At 35.1% G+C, this 10,339-nt stretch overlaps 1 protein-coding gene across 1 annotated transcript; it reads right to left on the bottom strand.

The window, feature by feature from the left end:
• Positions 1 to 436: 436 nt before the first annotated feature.
• On the bottom strand, positions 437 to 10,134 carry LOC147390347 (G-type lectin S-receptor-like serine/threonine-protein kinase At4g27290). The gene is made up of 7 exons (XM_086417356.1): positions 8,682 to 10,134; positions 3,843 to 3,968; positions 2,534 to 2,691; positions 2,219 to 2,426; positions 1,812 to 2,049; positions 1,555 to 1,705; positions 437 to 937 (listed from the first exon to the last, which is right to left on the bottom strand). Exons 1-7 carry the CDS (start codon positions 9,967 to 9,969, stop codon positions 629 to 631), a joined length of 2,478 nt encoding a protein of 825 aa, XP_086273482.1. The 5' UTR covers positions 9,970 to 10,134; the 3' UTR covers positions 437 to 628.
• Positions 10,135 to 10,339: the final 205 nt, after the last annotated feature.

Below are 10,339 nucleotides of genomic sequence, written 5' to 3'. Positions count from 1 at the left end.
CTCACCCTTTTCAATTAAATGGCCTTGCACATTTCATGCACAAGGTTTAGGTCTAACCTATTTTTGGAAGGAGGGTTTTCCATTACATCCTAAATCTAAGAAGAAAAATAAGTGGGTGAGGAAGGTAGAAGAGGGAGACGGGAATGCAACATAGCTAAAATGTAAACAACCCTAACTCACCTTGGAGATTTGAACTCCTTTGTCCTCTTCTTCATTTTCTTCTATGACTTTAATTGGGGTGAAAAGTAAAAAAGTACTACAAATGATCCGCTCCCCCTTCAATGGCATCAATTATTTTTTATGTTAAAATAAGTTATGTTTATCTTGAGATGACACATGTACGTTAGGGGATAAAATCTTCTGTGCTCCCACACATTTTATAAGATGGCGTTTAGGGATTTAGGCATAGAGTGCATGCCTGAAATAATTTCAACTATTTCATAAGTTACAAGCTTTATTATCACGAGTCGTAGGTTTTCGGGATTAATACAAAGGTGTAAGTTGTTTCAGAATTAAAAGCTTATCTTCCCTAGTAGAAACATTCAGTTAAGATATATACATTTGTGGATGGCCTAATTCAGATCATAATCATCTTGTACAACTGCTATTTGTAGCCCAAAACAAGCATTTACCGACCCTCCAACAACGTAACAGTTATATCACTCGAAGCGTGAGATTCTTGATCACTTAAATTTGGATTCGCTTTAGTGGAACTCCTTTCAGTGAAAAAACCTGGTTGTTGAGGTTGGGGCAGCACCACACTTTCACTACTCAACATCAAAAGAACAGTTGACATAGTTGGTCTGTCTTCTATACGTTGTTGAACGCACAAAAGACCCACATGAATGCATCTTAACACTTCAGGCCTATAACATGAGTCGCCCATCCATTCGTCCACCAATTCCATGGCCTTGTCTTCACTCCAAAGTATCCAAGTCTAAAAAAATTAAAGTTAAAGACTCCTAAAAATGTGAATTTCAAGTTTATGATTGCATATCGTTCCTAGAATACTATTTTTTTTTTTTTCAAGGACGAGTTCTCCTTAGATGGGAAAATGTTTTCCCATTCCATCACCACCAATAGGGCTTCATCCCAAAGATTTGGGGCTGACTAAATGAATCCTTGTCCTATATTCCAATTTGTCCAGGGCCAAGTCTTTTGTTATTGACGGAGTTGATAACTACTTTCATTGTCTCCATTCACATTCTTTCAGGTCTTCCAATTAGTTGTTTAGGAAAATGATATTTTCATTATTTTCCACGGAATTCATTTTCTCTCGATGATGAATTTCGTGCAATCATATATACCCCAAATTATGCCATCTGCCAATATGCGATGGCATATTTTTGTGTGCGACAGCATATGCGATGACATAATTTTTTCAATTTTTTTTCTTGCAATATATGCCACGGCTTAAGTGATGTGCGAAATCGTATATGCAAACAAATTTTGCTGGTCGCACATAGTCGCATATGCCATTTAACAACATGGGTAGAGACAACTATTCATTTACTTTGAGAAAGATGAAATAATATTTTCATTTGCCAGACTTACATGCCCGAGAAGGTTAAGCTGATGGTCAGGATGATAGAACCCTCTATTCTTCTTGCCGCTCACTATTTCCAAAACTAGAACTCCGAAGCTAAAGACATCGGATTTTACAGAGAAGTGCCCATCAACTGCATACTCGGGAGACATATAACCACTGCATGGCATCATGACATAGAAAAAAAAAAATCAAAATGGTCTCAAAATATGGGGATAATAGATTCTTCAATCTTCATGATGTAATAATATTAATATATACTTACTATGTTCCAACCACTCTGTTTGTATTTGCTTCAATTTGATCTCCTCCAAACATTCTTGCCATGCCAAAATCTGATATTTTGGGGTCCATCACGCTATCGAGTAAAATGTTGCTTGCTTTGAGATCCCTATGAATAATTCTTAGTCTCGAATCTTGATGAAGATAAAGGAGTCCTCGAGCTATTCCCACCACGATGTGGAAGCGCTTTTGCCAATCAAGTAATATGCTTCTTACTTCATCTGTATCAGTTTTGAAGTCAATGGTTTAGTTTTAGGGGATTAGTAGTTTAATGATTGTTTTGTTCATTTACATGGAAATTTTTTTCCCAAGAAAAAGTTTTCCAATCTTGAGACTCTTGGTGGGAAAATATTATTTGACTCATCTGGACAAGAAGTGCAAGGAACGAACCGAAAATAAATGAGTCCAAGCTTCTGTTGGGCATGTACTCATAGATTAGCATCTTTTCTTCACCTTGAATGCAACAACCGAACAGTTTAACAAGATTTCTATGTTGAAGTTTTGAGATTAATATAACCTCGTTCTTAAACTCGTCAAGGCCTTGTACAGATTTCTTCGAGAGTCTCTTCACAGCTATTTCTTTTTCTGGTAGAGTACCCTAGAGATTATAATTAAATTAACAAAATTAATTAATGTTCAAATATTAAAGAAGAAATGTCTCCTACATTTGCATTATATATAGTGACTAAGCTAACAACAATTCACCTTATAGACAGGGCCAAAGCCACCTTCTCCAAGCTTGTTTTCTTCAGAAAAGTTATTTGTGGCAACTGATATGGTTACCAAATCAAAGAGAGGTAATTCAAGCTCATCATTTCTACTATCATCCATGCAATCTTTGTCTTCAATGTTCTCCTTGTAACCTATAACTCAAAAGTAGGAAGAAAATGAATCCTGAATTGTAATTAGACTTCTCAGGCATGTTTGGGTTCAAGTATAGTGTGAGAAGGATATTCTAGAAATATATATGGCACATTCAAATCTTGTTTAAGACAAAAATAGGGCTTTTGGTGGTGATGCATTGTTTCTAATAATTGCAAATAAATTAAAATATGAAACTTTTCTTTTAAGTCTGTATGTTGTAAATGAATTTATTTTCAAGGGAATATGAATTCCTTGGAAAAATGGTCATGGGAAAATGAATTCCCCCCTAAGTGGTTTTTAGTTTTTGGCCTCGTGACAGGATAACATTAGGAGGAGGGAAAATCATTTTCTTGGGGGTGTGGGAATGGAAAATATTTTCCGTCCCAGCTTGAAATATCACTTTAGGTGGGAAAACGAATTCTAGGAAAAATGCATAATCATACATTTGAAAATTGACTCAAATCTTTAGGAAAATTATCAGCTTTCCCCAAGAATAACCCTCCAGCTTTGAAGCGGCCAAGTCGATTCAAAATTTTTTGGAGGAACCATCATGTGCAGTTTTTGATATTTTCATCAATATTTGAAATACCTCCTTGGAAATGCCACATTTAAACCAAAGGAGAGGGTTCTACAGAAATTTTGAGGTGGGAGAGCTATTTCAAACTTTTTTCCACTTTATGCTCTTTCTTCTTTTTATCCCTTTGTTTTTTTGGTCAAAAATACCTTTCAGTTTTATAAATTGTTTTTTCTTTTTCAAAAAGTACCATTTTAACTTTATTGCCTTTCCTCTTCTACCCTTTAACCTAGAGAAGATGCCCGTGCCTACTATCATTGACATACTCTAGTTAGTTCATAATAAAAGTCAGTGTGCCAAACCCGTCTTTAAAATATTATGCATAAGGGGTGTATTCCCTTTTCAAAATAAATCTTTTTCATCATTTAATTTACTTAAACCATTCTTATGAACTTCAAATGAAGTACATTTGTAAAAAGTTCAAAAGAACAAATATATATCCTTTTTTTACTTCCTTCACATTGAAATAACCATTTTTATGAAACTAATTATCAACTTATAAGTTATAGCAATGGAATGGATAAAAGGGTAAAATAAATATACTAAGCATAATGACAAGAAATAGTGATCGTGTACCTTTGTGTTTTCTCTTCTTCTTCCAAATAAAGTAGCTTAAGAAAAGCATCCCCATGGTAGCTGCTGTGATGGTGGCGATCATTATTATTTGTTTCTTCGTATTTGAGAGGCCACCCATGGAGTACTCTTCATATCCAAATAAGTTTTCATTAGTAGCACTTCAACCTCAATGAGTTGTGCTGGAGTGACCTCAAGTTTGTACCTCATATCGAACATCCTGATGTGAAAGTGTATATGAAAAGCATCTATGGTTCGTATACACTTTCATGTCAGGATGTGCGATGTGAGGTACAAACTTGAGGTCACTCAAGCATTATTTAATCTCAATATATGCAAATAAAAGAATATGATCATCCGTGCATTCGGTGTAGCTCAGATTAAATGATCTCTCTCTCTCTCTCTCTCTCTCTCTGTTCTAGGAATAAAAAATAAGGAAGACAACCAGCAAGAAATGGAATGAAATATCAATACTGCTTGTGATTCATACATCCAAGAATAGAAAACAACATCGAATCTAATCATCATGGCTTGATGGAAGTTATTTTATTTTTGTAGTTACATCAATAAATCCAACGATGTGGTATTAGCTAGAACTCCAGTGCTCTAGACCATGGTGGTTGACTTATTTTTTATGTTTTAGGGTTTCTAAGAATATAGATTAAATTTTAAGATTCCTATGGATTTTAAATAGCAATACGTTTGGGGTTTAAATAAAATAAGCTTTGTGTGCAATTATTGTTTATTTTAGATGTTAGGTTGTACTAATTATTTCTTATCCATTACTCCAGGTAATTTTGATAAGAATAATGATAAACTAACTCTTAAAAAGATATTTAAATATACTCAATTGACGTAGGACCATATATTTTTTTCTTGTGTATCTCAAGGAAAAAAATCTATGATTCTGTGCACATGCCATGTCAGTTGAGTATGTTTTTTTTAGTTAGTTTATCACGACTCTTTTGAAAAAAGTCATATAACTTTGATTTTTTCCTCCAAATACTTTGAAAATATTTTTTTTTAGAAAAAAAGCAAAAGGGTTAGTGGCTAGTAATCAGTTGGTGAAGGTGGGTTTTAAACCCAGACCATTTGGCCGTCGACTGGACCCCCGTTGATCGATGGAATGCTAGACCACCATCAAAGACCATTTCCGATTGGCTGCTAGTGTTCCACGCATCCAATTATGGCCTTGATGAATAGGGTTTCCAAAACCCTAGCACTGTATGGAAGAACACAGGAAAAGGGCCTTAATTGGCCCATTAGACATAAAACTAATCCAACTTGGTCACGGATCGGTTGACTAGACTCAATCTGTTCCAATGGGTCTAACTTTCACCTAGATTGTATATAGAACATGTGGATCGTATCAGACTCATCAACTTGACTTGTGATTAATTTTGTTATGTAAATCTAAGAATCCATTAAATTTGTTAATGTAATCATGTTTTGATAGTTTTCGGTATATCTATGTTTTGATTAATGGACTTTTGACAAACTATTCATAAATAATTATGTTACAGAAAGTGTTCATTTAAAGAAAAACAACTATATCTAGATTAGTGGAAGGCAATACTCATTAGATAAGCGGGTGTCAGCTAGCTTAATTGATAAAGTCTTTGAGTGATGATACAAGAGATTTGGGTTCAAATCCCACCAACACCGAGTTAATGAACTCTTTAAAAATAGGCTTACCAGTCAAAAAAAGAAAAAAAAAATCACTAGATGATGAGTATGCTTCCATGATCAATATATTGAGTTGCATTAGGTCTTGTGGTTCCATTGATCTATGCATTAGGTCTCGTGGAGATTCAAAGATCTCTTTCCTTATTTTAAGAAATAAAAATAAGGATCTCACCCTCCCCAAACATTCTGATTAAACAATTCCACACTTTTATGCAAACAACATGAAGCAACACAACCCCGAGGGGTAGGCTCAATGGCAATTTCATACCGATAAGCAATTATTGCCCATAGGTCATGAGTTTGATACCTGGTATGAGCATTAATTCCTTTGGGACCACCCACAAGGGCGCATCCTCACTTACCTGGTGCATGTGATTTGTGGGGGTTGCACATGCCCTAGAACTAGTCCTTGGACAAGACCATGGTCTATGGATGGGCAAAGCCCATATATGGACCCGGTCCACTGTCTACAGGAATACCTAGTTATCAAAATATATATATATATATACAACACTATCAAAATTCTAGCCATATCTGCCCGAGACGAACTTATTAAAGATGAAATTGTAATAAAAGATATCAAACTACCCAACAAGCTTAGCTCTCAAGTCCGAGCCTGATGCTAACTAAATGGGCCTACATGATTTTATGTGTGTTTAAGTTGGTGGGCCCAAAATTGGTGGAGTGTACTATACGTTGGATCTGGAGTCCTTTTCTCTAATCTTCTAGGATGTATAAAACACATGCAATGGGCCCTAAATTCCTGTATGTTCTTCGAAGGATCATCACTTGTATTAATTTCGAACTACCCATAGTTATTGGGTGTACCATTTTGAGGTTACGTGTATTAATTGCTCAAGACTTCAACCAATTTCCATGGTTTGTGTGTCCTGCTTTTTCTTTACCTTTACGAGAAGAAATAGTTTAATACCGTAAAATATCCTTTTCGAAAGGTTAAAAAATGTGAATCTTCATCAAGTGTACACATGACATTAAATGAGTACCCTTGAGCATGGTGACAATGATAGAATATCTTCAAGTCTATTCAAATTTAGATGGACAAGACACATGGAAAGACCATTCTAAGGTGGATGGGACCTTAGAAAAAAAAAGAAAAAAAGAAGATATGCTGAGTGACCTCAAGTTTCTGTCTCACATCGCACATCCTGACGTGAAAGTGTATAGGAACGATACACTTTCATCGTCAGAGTGTTCCTATACACTTTCACATCACGTTAGGATGTTCAATATGAGGTACAAACTTGTGGTCACTCCAAAAATATTCAATCTCAATATATGCAAATAAAAGAATATGATCATCTCTGCATTTGGTGTAGTTCAGAGTAAATGATCTCTCTCTCTCTGTATTCTAGGAATAAAAAATAAGGAAGACAACTAGCAGCAATGGAATGAAATATCAATATTGCTTGTGATCCATACATCCAAGAATAGAAAATAACAACGAATCTAATCATCATGGCTTGATGGAAGTTATTTTATTTTTATAGTTAAATCAATAAATCCAACAATGTGGTATCAGAACTCCAATGCTCTAGACCATGGTGGTTGACTTATTTTTTTATGTTTTAGGGTTTCTAAGAATAATGATTAAATTTTAAGATTTCTATGGATTTTAGATAGCAATACGTTTGGGGTTTAAATAAAATAAGCTTTGTGTTATTCTTTCCTTGTGTGCAATTATTGTTTATTTTAGATGTTATGGGGGTAGTAATTATTTCTTATCCATTACTCCACGTAATTTTGATAAGAATAACGCTAAACCAATTCCTAAAAAGATATTTAAATATTCTCAATTGACGTAGAACCATATATTTTTCCTTGTGTATCTCGAGGAAAAAATCTATGATTCTGTGTACATGCCACGTCTGTTGAGTATGTATTTTTAGTCACTTTATCACGACTCTTTTGATAAAGTCATAAAACTTTGATTTTTTTCCTCCAAATACTTTGAAAAAATATATATTTAAAAAAAAAAACGGCAAAAGGGTTAGTGGCTAGTAATCAGTAGGTGAAGGTGGGCTTTAAACCCAGACCATTTGGCCGTCGACTGGACCTCCATTGATAGATGGAATGCTAGACCACTGTCGGTGACCATTTCCTATTGGCTACTAGTGGTCCACGCATCCAATTATGGCCTTGATGATTAGGGTTTCCAAAACCCTAGCATTGTATGGAAGAATATGGGAATAAGGACTTAATTGGCCCATTAGACAGAAATCCAATCCAACTTGGTCACGGATCGGTTGACTAGACTCAATCTGTTCCAATGGGTCTAACATTGTCATCTAGATTGTATACTTGTGATTAATTTTGTTATGTAGATCTAAGAATCCATTAAATTTGTTAATGTAATCATGTTTTGGTGGTTTTCGGTATATCTATGTTTTGATTAATGAAATTTTGACAAACTGTTCATAAAGATTTATGCTACACAAAGACCTTACTTTGTGACAAATTAATGACTTATTAAAGGGAGAATTTGTCACTAAGTTGGAGAATTTTTCATAAAGAATTATGGTACACAAAGACCTTACAGGATCAGATTACACTTTACAAAATAAAATTTAAAACTCCAGAAATATTAAGACAAACTATATTTACAGGATCAAGATTAGTGGAAGGCAATACTTATTAGATAAGCAGGTGTCAGTTAATTTAGTTGGTAAAGTCTTTGGGTGATGATACTAAAGACCTGGGTTTAAAATCTGTCAATACTAAGTTAATGAACTCTTTAAAAATAGGCTTAGTAATAAATAAAAAAAAAGGAAAAAAACTCATTAGATGATGTTGAAGAAAGGGATCCTAGCATATTCCAAGAATCACGAAAACGACGACGGTTACAACCAAACAAAACCCGAATTATATTAGAGAAGGCATTGCTTTGAGAGAGTCTACGAAACTTGGTCCATCCGTACGTAGAAAGAGAAAAATAATTTTATTCTGATCTAAACATGTATATTCTGTGAAATTGAAAATTAACTAGTACTTGACTTCTTGTAATTTTGTTAAAAAAGATAAGAGAAGACAACCAGACTAACAGAGTGACCTAATCATCAATGTCTCATAGCCCTATGAGTGAATTTTTATTATTATTTAAATTTCGGATGAAATTTTAAAAAAAGAAAGCACACATACCTAAATCAGAAGCTGCCATCCGAATATAGAGATCCTGTCCAGCATTGCTTAACTGTCTGATGTCTAAAAGATCACCAAACCAAATCACACAACCAGTACCACCTCCATCAATATCCGAATTAGTAAAGCCCATACAAGAACAATTCTTCAAACATTCAACCCTGCAATCGTCAAGATTCATGCTTGTGTTCACCCAAGTACGCTTCGTATCGGGCAATTTCAACCCTTTAAACTTCACAAAACCCTCTCCCTTACTGCAATCCAATGGTGTCTTATGTACACATCCCTTAGACCAATCCATGCCATTCCAATCCTTCGTTGTATTCGGCTTGAAACCCTTCAAACACTGACAAACCGGTGCATCATTCATGTCACAAGTACTAAATGCACCACAAAGCCTATAATGATCACAAAGATCTCTAGGAACCGATACGTAAAGAACCCAACTACGACTCCGATCGACCCATGTTAATCGCTGAAGTGCGCCACCATCAATGGTTTCGTTTAAAACCAACCTCGAAATCACAGAATTGTCGTTAAGTTCGTACATGAAATACACTTCATCTTCATCATTAATAAAACTGAATCTGAAAACCGGGTTTGGCTTCAATCCGGGTGCGCCACTATATCGAAGTCCATTCCATGGTCCACTTCGATAATACTCGATCGATTTCTTCTTCATAACTACTCCAGGATATCTATAAAGTTCAATCTCATAAGTAAGATCTCCATTAGATGGGTCATCAAAATTCTTCCACGCCGATAAATATCGGTTTAGCCCAGTCTTCAAATTCCATCCAAGTTTCATACCAGGTAACAAAGTATCTGAAGGATAATTGAAGCTTTCCCATAGATAGATTTCTGAAAATTTTCCATCATTTTTGTCTATCAAGACTAGATTTCCAGATTCTAAGAGCTCTACAACTGGATTCTGTGCTTTTTTCGATGAATTCGATGACCATATAATGGTTCTAGTCTGATTGAGAAGAACAAGATTACCCTTTAAGCCTATCATGAGAATTCCTGATGAATCATTAAGTGGGGAGTCTCTATTAGCAACCCAAACTACTGTTTGAATTGGGATTTTCTTGTACCAGATTCCTATGTAACGGTTTTTCGAATTAGTGGGACTGAAGAAGCCAAGTTCAAAGGTTCCATCTTTGGAAACTAAGGTTTGCCCATCAGTGAGAGATTGAGATGGAGTTATGGTGTGGGCAGGAATGGAGATATCTTGAGAGAAAACACAGAGTAAATTGGAGAAGAAAATAAGAAAATAAAGGAGACCCATTGATGGGTTTTAGCACTAATGATTCTTAAATTACAGATCTAAGAATTTGGAGATAAAATATGTTTCATTTTTGTTCACAAGATTTCCATGAATTGGCGTGTCTGGAAGTGCAAGTGAAGAAAAATAGCTGTTGACTTTTGTTGACCAAAAACTAGATCTAAAGTCCAAAGAAATACGGATGGTTGCAGGTAGGTTTAGTGGCTGTAGAAGCTTTGTCAAAAATCGGTACTACCTGGAAGATTAAAACTCAACCTGAATGGATTATTTCAACCATTGGATGGGCATCGAGATTTTTTTTCTTAAGATATTCTATGCCACATCAACTTTTACTAAGAACACCCCAATATGTGCTTTAATTCTTAAATGATAT

This window comes from Akebia trifoliata, chromosome 11 (assembly GCF_017979445.1).
Source record: "Akebia trifoliata isolate Shusen 1 chromosome 11, ASM1797944v1, whole genome shotgun sequence".
Classification (NCBI taxonomy): Eukaryota; Viridiplantae; Streptophyta; class Magnoliopsida; order Ranunculales; family Lardizabalaceae; genus Akebia; species Akebia trifoliata.
Note: the sequence above shows the minus strand (reverse complement) of the source record. Positions and strands in the feature narration are given on the sequence as shown.